We start from the raw sequence: 20,230 nt of genomic DNA, 5'->3' as shown, positions 1-20,230 counted from the left end.
TTCTCTTCTTGTAAGGGCAGTAATCCCATTCATAAGGACTCTGCTCTCGTGACCTATTATTCCCTTCCAAAGGCCTTACCTCTAACACCATTGCACTGGGGGTCAGGGTTTCAACACACGCACTGTGGGGGACACAATCACTCAGCCCGAAACAGTGTCCCTTAACTGTCCTTGCTATTACCCCGACCAAGTTTCTTTCCGGTCAGTAACTGTCCCACCCTCGAATCTGCAGCCTTCAGCATGTACCCTCCCTTCTTCCGCCCTACGGTTACTACCTCTGCATCCTGCTCCACTCCCTTCCCCATTTTGGATGTACCTGGCGGGCCTTCCTTTCCTCTGGAGCAGCCAGCCTCTCTCCTTACTCAGGACCAGCGCTTCCCTGTGCCATTTGATCAGATCTAGGCTCTGGTTCGTTCTGCTGTACATACAGCAAAACTGACCAAACGCCTGTGCTGGGCTAGATGCTGAGCAGACAAAAGGGCACGAGGAGGCCTGTCCTCTGTCCTCTCGGAGCCCACAGCGCAGAGCACTCAGATCCTGCTCTTTGCCATTTTCAACCCCGGCTGCTTATGCTCCTGCCTCTTCCTATCACCTGGGTCTTTCCCATTGGCCCGGCTGCTCCCTCTTATTACTGCCTGCTCTCTCCTCCCTTTCCTGTCAATCCTCAGGTAGCGCCACCCCATCTGTCCCCTGGGGCGAGGATTAATTCTGGCCCTGTCCACACTGGTAGCCTGGGTCTTTCTAGTCTACTTTCTTTGTATCCCCCAGAAAGAGCAACCTAAAATGCAGAGTGGCCCATGTCACTGCTTGACAGCCAGAGGCCCATGGGTACAGAACAGTCCCCAGGGCTGCCTGGGTGCCTGTCACTTTCCACCTCACTGTGCCTTACGCTATGGCAGACCTGTGGTTAGTTCCACTGGGCCTCATGCCTCAGGTCTTGATGGCCACCTGGTCCTCACCTGGCCATCTCCTCTCTACCTACGGGGCAGACTGTGTCCTGGGGAAGGGGTGGCTATATTCCGCAGGAGGCGAGGACTGCAGGCCGGTGTCCCTGCCCCACCCCTGGTCAGCTCCTGCCAGCATCTGACTGCACCTGCATGAGAGACTTCTGCCCAGCAGATCAGGTGAGCCCATCTGGAATCCTGGCCAATGGGAAGTGTGAGAGCTGAAAACTTGCTGCAAGCCACTAAGTTCTGGGGTGATGTGTTATGCAGCTCAGATATAACCATTAGGCGCTAAGACTGAGCTTGGGGGTTACTGCCACAGAGACTCCTCCCTGTCCCCGAACCTGGGTTCCATGTGCCAGCACATGCTTCTGTGCCACCTCCTGCCACTCTCAAGTCCTTACAGGGCTTGCCCATCTGCTCTCCCTCTGCCATGTCCCTCCCAACCAGACCATAAGGCTCCTGAAGGCAGCAGTCCATTTCCCTTTCCCTTTAGAACCTCACCCACTCTAGCCCATGGCAGGCATTTGACCAGACACCGGGGGCAGCGGGGGGCGGGGAGTGGTCACTGAGCACAGCACAGTCTTGACGTGCTTGACAGGTTCAAATACCTGCCGGGCCACCCAGGAGCTGGACTTGGGCCCTCGCACTCTCCAGATGTCATTTTCCTAGTACGATGAAACTGCAGTCCCTTCTTCTCCACTTGTGAGCACTGAATGATACCCCGAAAAGGCTTAGGGAGCAGAGCAGGACCCATGAATCAAAGCTGCTCGTCAAGTACATGAAATGTACTAGTGATAAATTTGCTAAATCGCAGCCAGGTGCTGCATGACAGCGTCTCGGTGAATGATGGACATCACACGGAACAGTGGGCCAAAAGGCTACCGTGCAGCCTAGGTGTGGTGGGCTGTCCTCTCGGGTATAAGTACTCCATGACGTTCATACAACTACGTGACGCATTTTTCTAAATATGTCCACCATGAAGTGACACATGGCTGTATGCTACTTCTTTCTAACTCTCCTCCCATCTCCATTTCCATGGCTGGTGCCCTAACTAAACTCTTTTCCACCCCGTGGCACTATTCTCCACCCCCCAACACACTCCTACGAAGTCCACATTCACTGTGCCCTTTCTGACCCTGGAAGGCTCCGTCGTTCCCAAGTGTCTCTGACACTTTCGCACAAGCACAGGTCAGTGCTCACACTATTACACAGCTGTGCAAGTGTACAGCCTTCTCCCTGCATCTGGAACCTCCTAAAGAGCAAACCACTCTTACTTCTTACGGGCACTAGATGCCTGAAAAATACTTACTGACTAAAGTTAGGAACTGATTAAAAGGTTCTAGGCCTGCCTGAAGCACAGTGGTTAAGGTGGATGACTCTCACACGGCCAACTGTGTGGTTTAAGTCCCAGACTCAGTGGCCTTAGAAACACGCTGGGTGTGTTTGTGTACGTGCACATGCACATGCACCCAACATCCCAAATAGTGGGAGAAATGGAGAAGAAGAGACTGTGGTGTGGCCTTTTTCTATGAAGGGGAACTCTCTCTCTGTCTCGTGGGGAGTGCACATGCCCTCTGGCAAGTTTATATTTTTTCCTGTAGAGAATTTTGCTATAGGGTGCATACACTCACTGAAGAGACAAAGAGATAGAAAGCAAGAAATCACCCCCCAGAGGTGATTGTGGCTGCACCACAATCCCTTCTCCTCCATTCTCCTTTCAGGATTTTGGGCACATGAGCACATGCGCCTGGCATGAGGTTTAAGCCACTGGGTCTGTGACTCAAACCATAGTCGACTATGTAGGAGTCCAGCAACGTAACCATTATGCCATCTGCTGGTCTCCTTCTGGCAAAATTATTTAAAAATACAAAAAATTAATAAATAAAAGGTTGTTTGGAAACTCATTACAGACATCACGGGAATAGCTTTTTATTGTTTTTTGTTTTTAAAGTAGAATTGGCACTTCTGTAACATTTTCCTAAGGCAACCTCATGAAAAGGGTTCCTCTCTCCCTCCCTCTCTTTCTTTCTAAATTTGCCAGAGGGTGCATTTGCTTGCTAGAGAGAGACAGAGAGGAGGAAATACCCCCAGTGCAGCAGGGTATGATCACGTGGCTATCCTCCTCCTTCACTTTACCATCCTATTGGGATTGAGGGCATACACACGAACCCAAGGCCAGGATTGGAACTCGTTAGCCCTGTGGGATCTGGGTCTCTTAACCACTAGGCTACCGGGCTGGCCATAGAGTTCCTCCTTCTATTTGAAAAATGGAGAACAAAGGGTACAGAAGACACAGCCCACAATCCCTCTTGTCACACCCCAGGGATCTGACTGCAGTTGCCCCAAACATGGTTCTCCTCTCACAGAGCTGGGATGTGGTACACACCCTCCCCAAGGAGGCTGGGCTCCTGCTGCCTAAGAGGCCCAACAGCTAAGCCCAAAGGGGCTTGGGGGGACCATGGGACAAGGCGCTGGCAGTGTACCAGAACCGCCCAGACTCACTTTGGTGTGGTACTCCATCTTCGTTCTCAGCAGTTTGAGGTAGATGCTGCAAAGCTGCCCGTACCCCTCACTCAGGTGGCCCTTTCAGGAAGAGGAAAGAGAGCAGAGCATCAGAACTGAGAACACTGGGCCGCGAGCCTGCAGTCATAACTTCTTTTGTAAGTTTTTTTTTTTAATTATTAAAGTAACAAATGACCATTGTTGAAAATTTGAAAAATATAAAAAGGTACCTATCCTAAAAATCATCCTTAATCTAACTACTAGATATAATCATGAGTAACATTGTGGATGTATAGTGTTCCCTTTATTTAATTCATTAATTTATTCATGCGTGGTGTATTTCTTTTTTTTTTTTTGAGAGGTTTTGTTCTTATTGGGTGTGTACGTTCGCCAGAAAGACAGAGAGAGACAGAGATAGAAAACGAGAAATCACCCCCCAGAGGGGATGGCCACACCACAATCCCTTCTCCTCCATTCTCCTCTCGGGATCTTGGGCACGCATGCACACGCGTCTGGCGTGAGTTTAAGCCACCGGGTCCGGGACTCGAACCGCAGTCGACTACATGGGAGTCCAGCGACATAGCCATTACGCTAAATGCTGGCCCCCATGTGTGGTGTATTTTTAAACAAGGTCTCATCATATCAAGATTCTCTGACCTCAGGATGGGTCAGGAATTGGACCCATGCCTCCCATGCGGTGTCAGCCTGCCAAGCAGCAGCACACAGCATACAATGTTCCCAATAACATTTTCTTTCCTCTAGCTTACTTTATGGTAAGAATATCATGTATAATACATATAACATACAAAATATATGTTTATCAGCTGTTTATGTTATCAGCAAGGCTTCAACAGTAGGCTGTTAGTAGTTAAGTCTGTGTGCAGTGGGAGATGGGTCAGTGTTCCTAACCTCTCAGATTATTCAAGGGTCAATTGTGGTTGAAAATTTTGTGGTTATAAACTATGTTTCCATGAACATTGTTACAGTACATACAATCTGGTCTAAAACATGAGAGCTTTCTTAGGATAAATTCTGGATGAGGTTTCTTTTTAAGAATTTTAAATTTCCACTCTTAGCAAGCACAGTTCAGCTATGGGATATTTCCTTTTTTCTTTCTATCAAAGAACAGGGGAGGAAAGACCTCAAATGGATTCCAATAGACTAAGCACATCTACAATATTATACACAGGATGGTGATTGGAAGTGGGGCCAGTCCTAGCAGGTGAAGCACAAACTTTCCCATGGGGCCTGCCCACGCAGCCAGGCCACAAGCCGGGTACCAGAGAAGATGCTAAATTAGCAGAGGAATGTCAGTAACCCCACATATCTATGAAAAGGGAGAGAAATGTGGGCACAAAGAACACTTAAACAGAATAGCTGTCCTGAATTCTGCATTTTCTTTTAAGTGCACTTATATCCTCCAGGATAGAATAAGTGAACTATATTGAAACATGCCTGAGAGGGCAGCAAAGGAGGCCAAGTATTCAGAGGAGACTAGAATCGAGATGGCAGTACTTCCATTATCTATTAATTTTCTAGGAACCACTCATTTTATTAATTTTAATGTAAAACTTAATAATGATAGAAAAATTGGAAACTACAGAAAAGTAGAAATGAAGTAAAAATGTCCTCATCATCAAAGACAACTATACAACATGAAATGCACAAGGATCAAAAAGTAAAAGATGGGCCCAATCACAGTGGTGCATAGATAACACTATTGCTTGGGAGACTGGAAGCCACATGGGAGGACTGAATTCAGTTCCTGGGCCACACATCAGGAACAACTGTGCTTGTAATCCTAACTAATCGGGAGGTTAGGGCAAGAGGAGGGTGACATAGTGAGATTCTGTCAAAAATACGTATCCTATGTTTTTCCCTCTCTCATAAAGGGTAAATAAATAAAAACGTGGTCTTAACTTCCAGGAAGTCTTAGTTAAAGGAAACAGACAGAAGTACATAGGGAGAAAGACCTAAGGTGATTACATTTTCAATAACAAGGTTAGCTAGGTACCTGAGTACTAAACACTACTAAAAATATAAAAATATTAAAAACTTCTCTTTGAAGGAATTAATTAACAAAAAGTAAGAAATCCTCAGGCCAGGGACTGAGTAGACACAGAAACTCAGGTAACTGAAATGATAGGGTATAAGAACAGAGGGGAGGGCGGCTTTGCCACACCAGGTGAACCTGAGCTTTAATATTCTGGGCCACAATGACCAGGTGGTAAAGGAGGTAAGGCTCTGGCCAACCCAAGTGTGTGTGTGTGGGGGTTTTAGTAGAAGAGTCAAAAGATGGTCTCCCTGGTGCAGAAGAGTAAATTGAAAATAGCACACAGCGGCACTTGTGCACAGAGGAAGTCCTCCCTGAAGACTGAAGGAACTCTTCGGCCTCTGCTGGGATCAGAGGGAGGGAAAAACTGCTGCTGAGAATTGGACCTGTAAGCCAGTCCCTCAAGGGAATCTACCCAGAATTCACAAAACCATAAGCTAAGAATTTAATGTAAAGTGATTTCAATAGAAACAAATGTCAATTCTCTCTGGAAGAACCTGCCTTTGTTACGGACTTCAGAGAATTCCCAGAAATAAAATTCTAAGGAAGATGAGCACCTCACCGTAAAAATAACTAAGCACAAAAGAAAACTACAGAGCGTAAGCAAAATTTACCAAAAAAGACAGACGGCAGAAATAGATTGCTAAGGATTTTAGATAACCAAATTATAAACACTGAAGCACAAAATAACTGTTTAATATATCTAAAGAAATAAGAGATTGTTTCAAAATACACGAAATTACAAAGACTACCAAGCAGATTTTGAAGGAAAAAAAATAGAATTTTAGTAAATGAAAACTAGGTTGTCCCATGGCTTGGTAGTTAAAGGTGTCAGATCCCACGGAGCTGACTGAGCAGTTTGAATCCCAACCCTGGAGGTCTGGAAAACACACAGGCACACGTGCATGCGTGCCCAAATTCTGATGGGATGGAGAAATGGAAAACCAATTATAGTGTGACTATGCCCCACTGGGGATGCTTATGCCTTCTCCCTCTGGTGAGTGCACATGTCCTCTGGCAAAGAAATAAAAACTGTACTAACAAAGTAAAATCCTTCTGAAAAGGAAGAGGTTTAACTACAGATTAGACTCAGCTGCAGAAGGAACAGTGCGCTGAAAGCCAGATCTGATGAAGGTATCCAGAATGCAGCAGAGACAAATTAAGTGAGTCTTTGAAAAGTTTGTAGAAAATGAGTATTATGGAAAAGCCATTTGTGGATTGCAATTTTTTTTTTTTTTGCACAAAAATAAATTGGTATTTTCAATGCCAGAAGGCACATATGCACATGAGAGAGAAACAGAGGTGGTATCGCTCATAGGGCTTAGTTACACTCTGTTCCTCCATTTCTCCATCTTGGTGGAATCCTACATATGTGTACACACACCAAGCATGTTTTTCAAGCCTCTGGGTCTGGGATTTTGATCACAGTCAATCAGGCGGAATTAGGGTCCCTCTGCACAATGCTTAACCTCTGCACCACAAGGCCAGCCCCAAACGCATACTTAGTTTGTCCACGAACTTTTTGAAGTCTCTTGTCGACAGAAAAAAATGCAATGGTGGTTTAGAAATATGGGAGATGGGTGAGAAAGTCTAACATATTTCTAACCAAAGTCTCAGAAGGCAAAGAGAATATAACAAAAGACAATATTTGAAGTGACCGTGAGAATTTTTCATAACTGATAAAAGATATTAACCCAAGGATTTTAAAGATCCAAAATAGATTTACTCTGAGATACATTCTTTTATTTATTTATTTGTTTGTTTATTTATTTCTTTTTATCACATTCTAACATCTTAAAAATGGTCAGAAAGGAGCCAGCAAATTGTGGAGTGGTTAAGTCGCTAAAGTCTCACCTGGCTAAATGCAATTTGAATCCTAGACGGGATAGCTTGAAAATCATGCTGGTGTGTGTACATGCATGCCCAAGATCCCAGGAGGAAAAGTGAGAAGAAAGGATTGTGGTGTGGACACCCCTCTTAGAGAGTGATTTTTTACTGTCCTCCTGGAAAGTCTCTGTATCTTTCTCTCCAGCAAGCACATGTGCCCTATGGCAAAAACCTCTAAAAAAAGAGGCCAGAGGGGGGAAAAATACAGATTAAAGGATCAAACTATTTGACTTCACGAAAATAATAGAAATCAGAAGTAAGTGGAGGGGCTGGTAGATGGCCTGGTGGTCGAGGGTGTTGGACTCCCACATGGCCAACTGCGGTTTGAATACCTGACCTGGTGACTTGCTTTCTCACTTTCCCTCTCTTTCTCTCTCTTTCTCACTCTCACTCTGTTCCTCTCTCTCATACACTATCCCTCTCTGGTCAAATTAAAATAAATAAATTTTTGGGAACCAGCAGTTAGTGTAATGGCTATGTTGCTGGACTCCCACGTAGTCGGCCGCAATTCGCGTCCCGGACCCGGTGGCTTAAAACTCACGCCGGGCGCGTGTGCGTGCGTGCCCAAGATCCCGAGAGGAGAATGGAGGAGAAGGGATTGCGGTGTGACCATCCCCCCTGGGGAGTGATTTCTTGCTTTCTGTCTCTATGTTTCTCTCTGTCTGTCTGGCGAGCGCACGCTCCCTATAGTGAAAACCTCTCCAAAAAAACAATTTTTTAAAAAAAGTCAGTGGAAAGATATCTTTAATAATACCTTTCATGTACTGAGAGAAAACAATTGTCTTTCTGGAACTCTAAACCCAGAGAAAATATCTTTCATGACTGAGGATGAAATAAAGATATTCTAGGGCTAGCCGGTGGCATGGTGGTTAAAGTGGCTGGATCCCACGTGGCTGACTGCATTGTTTGAGTCAGACCAGCAGCCTGAAAAACATACCACATACATGCCTAAATTCCCAAGAGGAGAATGGAGAAGGGGTTGTGATAAAGCCATTCCCCTCAGAGGGCATTTCTCCTTTTCTCTGTCTCCCTATGGTGAGTGCATGTGCCCTACTGCAAATTAAAAACGAAAAAATAAAACAACAGAAGAAAGAAACAAAAAGCATATAATAAGAGGGGAACAGAATATAAACATATCATGTATTTATTATAATAAATATAAATGGACTAAATGACCAATTAAAAAGACAAAGATTGCATCTTGAATGAAAAATAAAACAATAATAAAACCAAAATGTAACTAAATGTTATTTACGAGGTATTTCTAAAACATAAGAATATAAGAAAGGAAAAGGATAGAAAAAAATAAGCCAAGGGAATTCTAAAAGAAGATAAAAATTTTACATGTTATAGGGAAAGCATTCTAGCATGCTGTTGGAAGATTTGGGGACAACTCTTAGCATTGTTTAGGTAAGTAGACTTGTGATTTTGGACAAGCTGCTTCCACAAATGGGACTGTACTTCTTTACTTATGATTGGACTACATGACTGCTAATAGTTTGTGAGTATAAATGGATAAGAATAAGACTTTGAGGGAAATGGCTACAGTAGTTCTTAACTAGTAGGACCAAAAGGGCATACCAGAATCAAACCAGGGTTATTCTTGGGAATGCAGATTACCGAGAATCCCTAGACAGGGAAGAATTAAGAACTGGGAATGCTAATTCTCAATGTACTATGTCCCAAATAAGACCATGGAAAGTAGGAACTGTGGCAATGCCCCTGCTGAGGGATCTCAGTGCCTGACAGCTTTGTGACATAAGAATCCACTGGCAAGAAAAGTTCCCAAGCTTTTAAACTTTCTTAGAGTTTCCAACAACCCCAGGCAAGATTATGGATATCATGGTACTATGTAGTAGCACCCTTAGTCTCCCTGATGCTCCTGGGAGAAATCCTAAACAAGCTGAAAGAGATGCATTTGTTTCATTCCACAGTCCTTGCTCTGCAGCCTCTGGGGAAGGAGAAGCAGGTGGCTCTGGGCACCTCTCCAAACTCACCCACATCCTGCTCATGTCACTCAATTCATTTTTGTATCTCAGAGAGTCCTTCAGAACCTGGAAAGAGAGAGAAGAGAACAGCCTGTGAGGGAACAGAAGGGGAAGCTAGGCCCAGGGTGGGAAAAGTGGCTGACTGGAGAGAGGCACACCCACTTCTAATTAGTAACCAATAGGCCAGGAGCAGAGGGCAGAGTGAGAGTGTCCATGTTGTGGCCCAGGCAATCCCATGTTCCCCAATGGGTCCTTGGCTCCCTAGCCACCCCCACAGTCCCAGGAACTCACATTCGGGTGTCCGTCTCGGAGGAGTTTATGAAACACATGGCAGAATTTCCAGCAGAGCACTGCGTTGCTAGAGAGAGGCAGTCGGTTGACCACAGACCAAAAGGTCTGAGCCCCTTTCTCATGGTGGGTGCCCAGGATACATGGTAAAGGGAAGGTCATGGAAAACAAAGGCACAGGCCTGTCTTGGGCCACCAATTACTGGGATCTAGACTGCAACAGGTCACTGCGGAGGGTAGAGAGTTGTGAAGAGGATAGTGGCCCACCTCAGAAGGGCACCACTCCTAGCTAAGACACCATGGATCTGTACAATTATTCTTGCAATTTTTTGACAGCTGGCAATAAAATGTCTTATTCTAACAAAAGACTTTTAATTAGATAATTTCTCCAAAGGTGGACATGTCTGGGGAAGGTGGTATTTGTTTCTAATCTGCTCAGGTGCCCTCTGGGTCAGCAACAGTTCTGGTCTGCCCTTCCCCTGGGTATGCTGATTTGGTGATGAGGTACATGGGGGGTAACAACTGCACAACACATATGGCTTCTGAGAGTTCTTTCTTATCTATTATTAAATGTGAGGGCATGCTTCAACTTTTTAATCAGGGTCTATCTCCTCTAGGAGGATGCTACACCCTGACCTATGGACTCTCTGGGAGCCTCTTCCAGGACTTTCCCTCCTCTGCATTCAGCTAGTCTTGACTCTTGTCTTGAGTCCTGCTCTTATTTTGAAAGCAGCAGTATTTATGAAAAATGCCCCTTCTGCAGAAGTAAAATAACAGGTACTGTACTCGTCCATAAACCCTTGTGGCTTTGTTCAGAGGTGCCCATATCTCCGAACACCTAGAACTCTCTTACATAGAATCCTGGGGCTGTTGCTTCTCAGACTCAATTCCAAGCACACCCACTGCCCAGATTGCTGGCCATAGTTTGCATGTAAAAAATGTCCATCTGGCCTAGTGTGATTTCTAAGTTTAACATTCCAGATGTTAGTCATTAGTGAGTCCTTTCGGGAGCATGTTGAGGATTTCCACATGTCTTTCTAACTGCTTAAACAGGCCTCTCAGACCCGGTAACCGAGTTTTTACCTAGAACATTCTGCTTCTTTACCAAGGCCCAGGTAAGAAGCCAGTGCCATTTAGGGCAGACAGACTCACCTCGGGGCAGAAACAAAATGACTCATATAGAACACATGTTGTCCTGCTTCTGAGTTGGACGATACCAATTTCTCTCCAGAAGAAATTTTCATTTTAGGAGTGGGCTTGACATAGACTTAGGTCTAGAAGCTAAAAGCAGCTTTTGGCGTTGGAACAATTTTTGATAACTTACAGTTCCACCTACAGCAAAATGCTCTCAGACTAGAAAGAAGCAATGAGGAGAGGTGGGCACCCTGGCAATGTGCTGACTCCTCTCAAGGGCAGTCTGCCTAAACAAAGCCAGACCAAGTGCAGAGCCAGCCAGGCACCCCGACTGGGAAAGAAGCAAGGAGAGACTTTTCTGCTGTTTCAATTCACTGACCGATTTTCCCAGAGGGTATGTGTGTGCTCACTGGGGGGTAGGGGGACGTCCCCTCCAATGGGGTACAGTCACATCACAATTCCTTCTCCTCCATTGCTCCATCCTGTCAGAATTTAGGGCACAAACACACATGTGTGTGTTTTTCAGGGCACTGAAATGGGATTCAAATCATGTGGCTGGCTATGTAGGATCTACCTTCCTTAATGACTAGGCCACAGAGCTGACATCATTTTTTAAATTTTATAATCTTTATAACATCCCCAATTATGTGTTAGGCATCATTAAAGGTGTCTGGGAGAAGAAAGAAGAAATCAAGAAAGACGATATTTTCACAGCAGAGCAGTGATAGTGTAATACTCTGCAATGCTGGAAGACATATGGAAGACCCGGGTTTGGTTCCCAGGTGGACCTGGACGTGCTGGGTATGCACACATGTGCCTGTGATCCTGGCTGTCTCGGAGAGGCTTGGGGGAGAATCATATTGTAAGACCCCGTTGCTTGTCTTTCTCTTTCTATAAAGAAACTTAGAAAAGAAAAAAGGAAAATAACATTTGGCCCCTGGGCCTTCCAGGAGCGAATCCCATGGTGCACAGACCAACCTGTTCACCAGCCTGATATCCTAATGCTTATTCAGCTGCCATCTATCAACAGGACAGTTGATAGAAGAACCTATAAAGAATAAGTGTTAGGCCAGCAGGTGGCATGGTGATTGAGGCACTGGACTCCTACATGGCCAGAATGTGGTTCGAGTGTTGCTCTGGCAGCATATACACTGAAATTGCAATGATACAGGGAAGATTAGCATGGTCCCAGCGCAAGGATGACAAAATGCAGTTCAAGTCTCAGACCAGGCGGTTACTTTCTCTCTCTCTCTTTGTTCCTCTTCGGTGAGTACATGTGCCCTATAGCAAATTAGAAAATAATAATGAAAAATAAAATTAAATAAATAATTCCTATAAATAAATAAATGAATGTTTACTGGTTTCCTTCACTAGGAATTTAAAACTTCTTCCAGTGTCCCTTCCCTCATCCAGGTAACCTCCCTTGTAGCATGGGTCATGCTCTAGGCTGCTGCAGGCTGGCCTCTGTGTGCCAGCAGGTGGTGTGATGATGGTTAAGGGCACTGGACTCCCACATGGCTGGCTGTAGTTCAAATCCTGAACTGGCAGCTTGCTTCCTCACTCCTCCTCCTACCCTCTCTGGTCAAATTAAAATAAATAAATTAAATAAATAAAGTTAAATAAAATAATTCTTAAAAAAAAAAAAAAAGCACACAGGTCTATGACAATTGTCTTTCTCTTTTACCTCCTATTACACATTGGACCAATCACAAATCCTTAGCAGGTAGGGGTCAGAACTAATTCTGAGAAAATCAACCAGGGCATTTAAAGGCTTTTTTTGTTTGCTTCTCAGAGAGAGCATATCCCCATGAATTAGTGGACAAAGAGAGAGAGAGCACCCCTGACTGCGTCTCAGCACGCCACGACCCCCTTTTCCCAGACCACCTGCTCCTCAGGATCCTGGGTAGCCATGCACATGCCCATGTATTTCCAGGTCAACCCAGGAATCTCAACTCAGTTGATCATGAGACTTCTAGCCTTGAGAGGCACCTCATTACCACCGCACCACAGCAGCCAGGCCTTCTTGGTGTGTTTCTCATCATGGCAAAGCTACCAAATGTGATGCAACACCACCAGGGACTGTGCCTTCCTGGGGATAAAGATCGAGGCCTAGATAGGCTCACTGTTGTGGTGGGCTTCTGGTTATCTGGGAAAGGATCCACAGGCCTCACCACAGAGTGACGCCCTCATTCCAGCCAAAGCACTTTGTCTTGAGCCCCTGGAGATCACTCAAAGGAAAGTCACTTCCAAATGACTCTGAAGTTCTGGAAAGCTTACGTCCTACAGGAGAGCAGCAGGATCTTTGGCACAGGGCCTGATGGCCTCACTGGTCCCTTACACTCTGACCGTGGTCTCTGAAACCAGAGATCTCTGAGATACTGTTATTTAAACCTGCAGTGACCTGGCTCATGTGGAGCTGAGCAAAGGAGGCCTCCCCCTGACCTCGGTTTCCACAATTTGACCCCCTCAGGGTTGGTCTTCCAAGCAAGATCCAAAAGGATATTTCTGGCGTGTTTTTCCTTTACAGCCACTTCCTGCGTATTAATGGCCTTATTGATGCTGACAGTCTGCAAAACAAGAGGGAGGGGAAGGGGAAGGAGGATGAGATGAATAAGCCTCTGAAAGTGCTGAGACCCTCCCAGACGCCCCGCCCCTTTCTCTTCCTCCAATGATCTTCTGCTCCACTGACCCCCCCACCTGCAACAGAGGCTAGCTCCTCAGTGGGAGCCCAGCTGGGGGCAGAGGTGGGCAGCGCTCCCAGGCCAGCTGGTCCCTGCTGTCCTAAGCCTTTGCTGTCTAGTATTGGCTGTGCCCAGCTGCTATGCCCGCCTGCCACTCATTGGCTTGGCATAACAACATGGTAATTACAGCTCTCACAAAGAGATGCTTTTCATCCCCTGGGGAAACATTATTTCTCCGGGAGCAGAAGGAAGAGGCACAGAGATCAGGGCAGGATGATGGCCCAAGACCATCAAGCTGCCCTCTCTCACCTCTGAAACACAGAGCTTTCCCTGGTTGGCCTGGGCTGTCAGTGGCCTCTTTATTTTAGTTAGTCTCTCGTTTTCCCACTTCTGGGCATTTTCCAACTCCTAAGCAAATTCCCTTTTATTTCCTTAATTACATCAAAGGGCATTAAAAATATCCACTCCTTTCCAATCTTCTAAATTTTATTTTATTATTATTATTTTATTTATTTTTCTTTTTTGGGAAGGTTTTTGCTATAGGGTGTGTGCGCTCACCAGAAAGACAGAGAGACAGAATGTGAGAAATCACCCCCAAGGGGTGATGGCCACACTGCAATCCCTTCTCCTCCATTCTCCTCTCCGGATCTTGGGCACACATGCATACACGCACAGTGTGAGTTTAAGCCACCAGGTCCAGGACTCGAACCACGGTCGACTACGTGGGAGTCCAGTAACATAGCCATTACACTAACTGCTGGTCCCTTATTATTTTTTAAGACAAGGTCTCACTGTCACAATCCTCTTGCCTCAACCTCCCAGCTGGGATTACAGGCGATCACCATCACGCCCTGCTCTTTTTGATATGGGGTCTCACTGCATGGCCCAGGCTGGCCTCGTGCTTGTGATCCTCCTTCTTCGGCCTCTTGAGAGTCACTGGGACTACATGTGTGTAACACTGCACTGGCTTGTAGGGTGGACTGGAGTCGAACATGGGCCTACAGTATATGCTACTGTGGCAGAGCAGACTACTTTCTTAAGTATAGGCTTTCCCTTTCTATTTTCCCTGCTTCCCATCCACATATGTCACTGCACCCCAAACCCATGGTAGCCACCGTTATGCATCCCACACACAAAGACCTACACACCAAAGGTGTTCATTTTGCCACTGTTCTATAAAAATGAGATTGTCCTGCACAGACTTTTCTATATCTTGTTCTCATCACTTGAAGATAGCTCATGGTACATTCTCCAAGTAGGTTATAAAACTCTAGTTCATTCTTTAAAAAGATCACATAGTATTCCACAGTGTGGATGAATATGATTTATACACACTTTCCTGTACTGGTAGACTATTGATTTATTTCCAGATATTTTTAGCCATTGTAAACTATTTTAGTAAATAAATACATATATGTGTGTGTGTGTATATATATACACACACACACATATATATATGTATGTATGTATATATATCCTTATTAACTGACACCTTCATTTCTAAGGAATAAATTCCTGGGACTAAGATTACTGGATCAAAAAAAGTTTTTTAAACTTTTTTTAACCTTTCAATATGGAAAAATCCAAACATATATAAATATGAAGATGTCTTAGAAGGCCTCATTTAGTCCCTAGCTTGTGGCCACATTTCCTAGAACTGAAGAATAAGCAAATACTTTCTATGAAGAGTTAGTCAGTAAATATTTTCAATTTTGCAGGCTGAAGTCTATCACAACTATTCAACTCTGCCATTGAATGCTAAGCGAATCCATGAAAGAATGACTACGATCACATATCAATAAAATTTCACTTTCAAAACCAGGTGGTTGTCTGGTTCTGCACCAAAATAAACTCATACTTTAATTCAGTTTCCACAAATTTTCCAAAGCCTTTTCATGTAAGAGGTGCTCCAAGAAAAAGGTAAAGCACTCAATGAAGCTATACTTGTCTCCTATGGATAGCCAGAGATTACAGTTTCTTCTTTTCCTTTCCTTTCCTTTCCTTTCCTTTCCTTTCCTTTCCTTTTCTTCTTTCCTTTCCTTTTCTTTACTTTCCCTTCCCTTCCCTTCCCTTTTCTTTTTCTTTCTTCCTTCCTTCCTTCCTTCCTTCCTTCCTTCCTTCCTTCCTTCCTTCCTTCCTTTCTTTGTTAGGTTTTTGCCATAGGGCTCATGAACTCACCAGAGAAAGACAGAAAGAGGGAAGAGGCCAGCAGGTAGCATAGTGGCTAAGGTGCTGGAATCCCAAGTGGTTGACCACAATTTGCATTCCAGACCTGGTGACTTGGAACTCTCTCCAGGTGTATGTGCGTGTGTACCCAAAATCCCAAGAGGAGAATGAACGGAGAAGGAACAGTGGCATGGCCATCCCCCCAGGGGGTGATTTCTTGCTTTCTGTCTCGCTAGTTCACTTTCTGGCGAGCATACACATCCTAAAGCAAAATCTTGAAAGAGAGAGAGAGAGTGAAAAACCACTCCTTGGGGAGGATGGCCATGCTGCAATCTTTTCTCTTTCATTCTCCTCCTGGCATACAAGCACATGTGCCTGGTAAGATTTTCAAGCTGCCAGGTCTAGTACTTGAACCATGGTTAGCTATGTTGGAATTCAGAGCCTTAAACACCACACCACCTGCTGGTCTCTCTTTTTCTTTTTTTTAGGTTCAGGATGAGGAATGTGAGAGCATGCACATGACAGGAGAGAGTGTGAAAACAAGGGAGAGAGAAGCACCCTTGAAAGTGTCTCATCATGCCTCGATCCCCTCTCCCGAGTCCTCCAGGCCAGTCAGGATCATGGCCATCCACACACAAACACGAGGGAGGCTTTCAGGCTGACCTGGGGATCCAAACCCATGGTCAGCCATATGGCTTCCAGAGCAGCAGTTCAGAATGGCAACTGCACTACCAAGGCTGTTCCTACAGCTTCCTCTTTATGTGTCCTTCCCTGGAATTGTTCCTCAGCCTCTGCCTTCAGAAGGGTCCCAGGCCAGTCTCTTTCATGCAGATGAACTCAGGAGAATTACAGACCTTTAAACCAAGTTATTTTCTCTGGCTCAGGACAATGACGGGATTCTGGATGCAGACAGACCTCTGGGCAAAGTCACCATATTTATTGTGCCCCTAAAGGTTGCCAGCAGTCTACAGGAATTTATAGAGGCCATAAAAATGTACAGGGACAAGGAGAGACCCACATGCAGTCAGGTGCTGAACTGGAAGTGGAAAGGTTCTCAGGGCCTCGGGAGAGCTGGTCAGAAGTACAGGCTGTGAGGGAGAAGAAAAAAAAACACGGAGCGACAAATGCTAAACACCAACACTACTTCAGGGCCTCGAGGAGGACTGTGATGGGTGGGATTCAGTTTCACCCTACAAATATGTGTGTATGTTGCCTGACTAATTATCCAAGCTTGTGGTCATGATAAGCATTGCCTGCAAAAACGAAACAAAACAAAACCTTAAAAATTCCCTTCAGTTTATCACATACGCTGTAACTACAGAGCCTTTGCGCGTGTAAGTATAACTGAAAACGGGAGAAGTTTGTGTTACATATGTTAAAAGGAAGGAGAAATCCCTGTAAACTGAGACACTGCTCAGGGAAGACTTCTTAGAGGAAGAAGGATGGGAACTGCAACAGTCCCTGCTTCAGCCCTCTGAAATGCACTTGTCTGTCTTGCTTATACTGGAGTAGTAGAGATGGAGCATGGAGGTAAGGAGTGCAGGGATATAGCTATTGGGTTGTCAGAAAAGTCAAGACACATTTTTGCACAGAAAAATATGCCATGACTTCCCCAGCAACCTGAATTTAACTGCACGGAACTATAGGAATAAAATCCTCAACCTGTCTCTCTGTTGCTCTTGAGAGAACGCATGTGCCTTATGGCAAAACCTAAAAAAGAAAGCCCTCAACCAAATGAGGAAAGTGGAAATGGAAAGAACAGGAAGTGAGGTGGGCTGTGAAAGGAACTTTGGGAGGATTGGCAAACAGGTACTTCCTGTATCAAAGATGGTAAAGAGCCTCTGGCTGAGTGGACACCGAGTGCAATGAAGAAAACGGAGCCCACCAGAGTTTTGGGTATTGCCATCCTTGCGTGTCAGCCTCTCAGAGTCTGGGATTCCAGGTACATCCTACCATACCTACCTGATGCTGGACCAGGAGTCAGACCTGGACCTCTCATGTGGCCCCAGCCTATGGAGCACAGTATCTTAGCAGCACATACCACCACTGCTGGCAGAAATTGCGGGGTGTTCTTTTATTTATTTATTTTTTAAGAGATTTTTGCTAAAGGACGCTTGTGCTCACTGGAGAGACAGAGAGACAGAAAGAGAGAAATCACCCCCCCCAAAGGGGGATGGCCACATCCCCCTGCTCCTCCATTCTCCTCTCAGGATCTTGCACACATGCCCAACATGAGTTTCAAGCCACCGGGTCCCAAACTCAAACCGCAGTCAATTGCCTGGGAGTCCAGTGACGTAACCATTATGTCATCTGCTCATCCCTTGTTCTGTTTTTTTTTTTTTTTTTTTTTTTTTAATGTGCCAGAAGACACATTAACTCACTGAAGAAACAAACAGAGGGAAGGAAAGCAAGAAAGCACCCCCATTGGAAATGGCCATGTTGCAATCCCTTCTCCTCCATCTCTCCCTCCTGTAGAGATTTGGGGCATGCACACACATATACCCAGCATGTTTTTCAAGCTGCTGGGCCCAGGACTTGAACTGCACACTTGGCCATGTGGGTTTTGGCTGCCTTAACCATGAGGCCAAGAAGCCAGCCCAAAGAATAGCCATATTTTGAAGAGTGGTCTAATGAAAGGAGAAATCATTTTAGAGGATCAAACCTAGACCAATGGGTAGAATTACAGGAAGGTAGTTTTTGCATAAACTTAAAGCTGTCTCATGAAAGAGAATTCCTCATGAGTAGAAGCATAACGTCAGAGGTGAGGCACCCTTTACTTTGGATGACTGGAAAAGACTGATAGGCTCAGGCTGGATTAGGTGACTTCTAGGTCCCTTCTCATTCTTAGATTCCAGGTAAGGAATCATGCATGATCTGATGGGTACTGGGGATCCATGGAAGGCTCTTGAGCAGGAGAGGGACCTGATACAAACACCCCTCCATCCTCATGAATGAGGAGCGCCCTGACTCTTCCCACAGGAACGTGTGGAGCACCCTAGGAGTCACTGCCTCACAGTGAGTTCAATACCACAGACACTGCCTAGCACTGGTTTCTTCCTAAACCAACAGCCACAAGACATCTGGAAGCTCTGCCTGTCCTTGCCAGGGCCGCCCAAGACCCTCTCTTACAGCTTTGGCAGATCATAAGAGCTCTCATTTGCTGCCCGAAGTTCTCCAAGCAACACTTCTCCACAGCAGACATTCCCAAGAGTAAGAGTCCAACCTGTGGCTGGGGGCCCCCTGCCCAGGTTCTGTGACAAGGCTTCTCAGGGCTCAGCAGTGCAGGCAGGGCTGAGCCTCAGCATTCTGGGCTCTTTAAGACAAGCCATGGGTGCCCCAGGGCCCTTGGAACCAGGGGCTTCCCAGGGCAGAAGATCCCCACTAGGACCAGTTTCCTTTTGCTTACCTAAGGCCATGAGCCTGGGAGGCCCCTTTTACCCCATCCTACACCACACATGCCTCCCCTTCTTTCTTCATTCCAAATCCTACCCCGCCTCCAGAACACAGATCACACTGTACCTTTCCTTAGATGTAGACATACAAGCTACTCAGCCAACAATTTGTTTCTCTTTCTTCCTTTTTTTTTTTAATTCTTCTTTTATTACTGTGTCCGCCAGTGTCCGCCAGTTAGTATATTGCCTTCTTCCCTGAAGGCCCGCCATGGCTAAGACACGGCACAGAGGCAAGTCTTAATAAATCATTAGGGTTGGCTGTTTCCCAAGACTCCCCCTCGGAAGAGTACTAGGTACACAATTCAAGGTCTCCTGAGAAAATCTAGTCCCATTTCCTCTCTGCCGCAGATCCTCTCTGGGAAATCCCTCGGAGATGACCTGGTCCTGGCCACCTACAGGCCCACGTCTAGGGACCCCTTACAGGACAAAGGGTGGGAATTGGGGGCTTGGAGTCTCACCTCTGGAGGGGAGTCTAGGTTAGAGAACATCCTCTGAGAACAGGCTGTTCTCCAGATTTCCCTGGAGTCACACAGGCCCTAAGACCGAGCAGTGTCTCCCCTGAAAGAGCAGCATTGTACACCACTTCCTGACCCAGCTGGCCCTGGTGTCCTGAGCTGTTTTTTTTTTTTTTTTTTTTTTAATGTGCCAGAAGACACATTAACTCACTGAAGAAACAAACAGAGGGAAGGAAAGCAAGAAAGCACCCCCATTGGAAATGGCCATGTTGCAATCCCTTCTCCTCCATCTCTCCCTCCTGTAGAGATTTGGGGCATGCACACACATATACCCAGCATGTTTTTCAAGCTGCTGGGCCCAGGACTTGAACTGCACACTTGGCCATGTGGGTTTTGGCTGCCTTAACCATGAGGCCAAGAAGCCAGCCCAAAGAATAGCCATATTTTGAAGAGTGGTCTAATGAAAGGAGAAATCATTTTAGAGGATCAAACCTAGACCAATGGGTAGAATTACAGGAAGGTAGTTTTTGCATAAACTTAAAGCTGTCTCATGAAAGAGAATTCCTCATGAGTAGAAGCATAACGTCAGAGGTGAGGCACCCTTTACTTTGGATGACTGGAAAAGACTGATAGGCTCAGGCTGGATTAGGTGACTTCTAGGTCCCTTCTCATTCTTAG

General features: G+C 45.6%; 1 protein-coding gene and 1 non-coding gene across 2 annotated transcripts in view; one reads left to right on the top strand and one right to left on the bottom strand.

Moving 5' to 3' along the window:
- Window positions 1-19,680, bottom strand: part of HIP1 (huntingtin interacting protein 1) — a 66,670-nt gene extending 46,990 nt beyond the window's left edge. The window contains exons 1-5 of the mRNA XM_006154958.2: window positions 19,556-19,680; window positions 13,302-13,365; window positions 9,669-9,811; window positions 9,387-9,443; window positions 3,450-3,530 (exon numbers count right to left, since the gene is read on the bottom strand). Of these exons, the coding sequence (XP_006155020.1) occupies window positions 3,450-3,530; window positions 9,387-9,443; window positions 9,669-9,811; window positions 13,302-13,365; window positions 19,556-19,585 (375 nt within the window). The 5' untranslated portion in view covers window positions 19,586-19,680. The remainder of the gene's footprint in view (window positions 1-3,449; window positions 3,531-9,386; window positions 9,444-9,668; window positions 9,812-13,301; window positions 13,366-19,555) is intronic.
- Window positions 11,930-12,034, top strand: LOC114008999 (U6 spliceosomal RNA). The gene has a single exon (XR_003550483.1). It is a non-coding gene; the product is annotated as a U6 spliceosomal RNA (small nuclear RNA).
- Window positions 19,681-20,230: the final 550 nt, after the last annotated feature.

The sequence above is a fragment of the Tupaia chinensis genome, unplaced genomic scaffold (assembly GCF_000334495.1).
Source record: "Tupaia chinensis unplaced genomic scaffold, TupChi_1.0 Scaffold000429_1, whole genome shotgun sequence".
Taxonomy (NCBI): Eukaryota; Metazoa; Chordata; class Mammalia; order Scandentia; family Tupaiidae; genus Tupaia; species Tupaia belangeri.
This window is presented reverse-complemented; position numbering and strand designations above follow the sequence as displayed.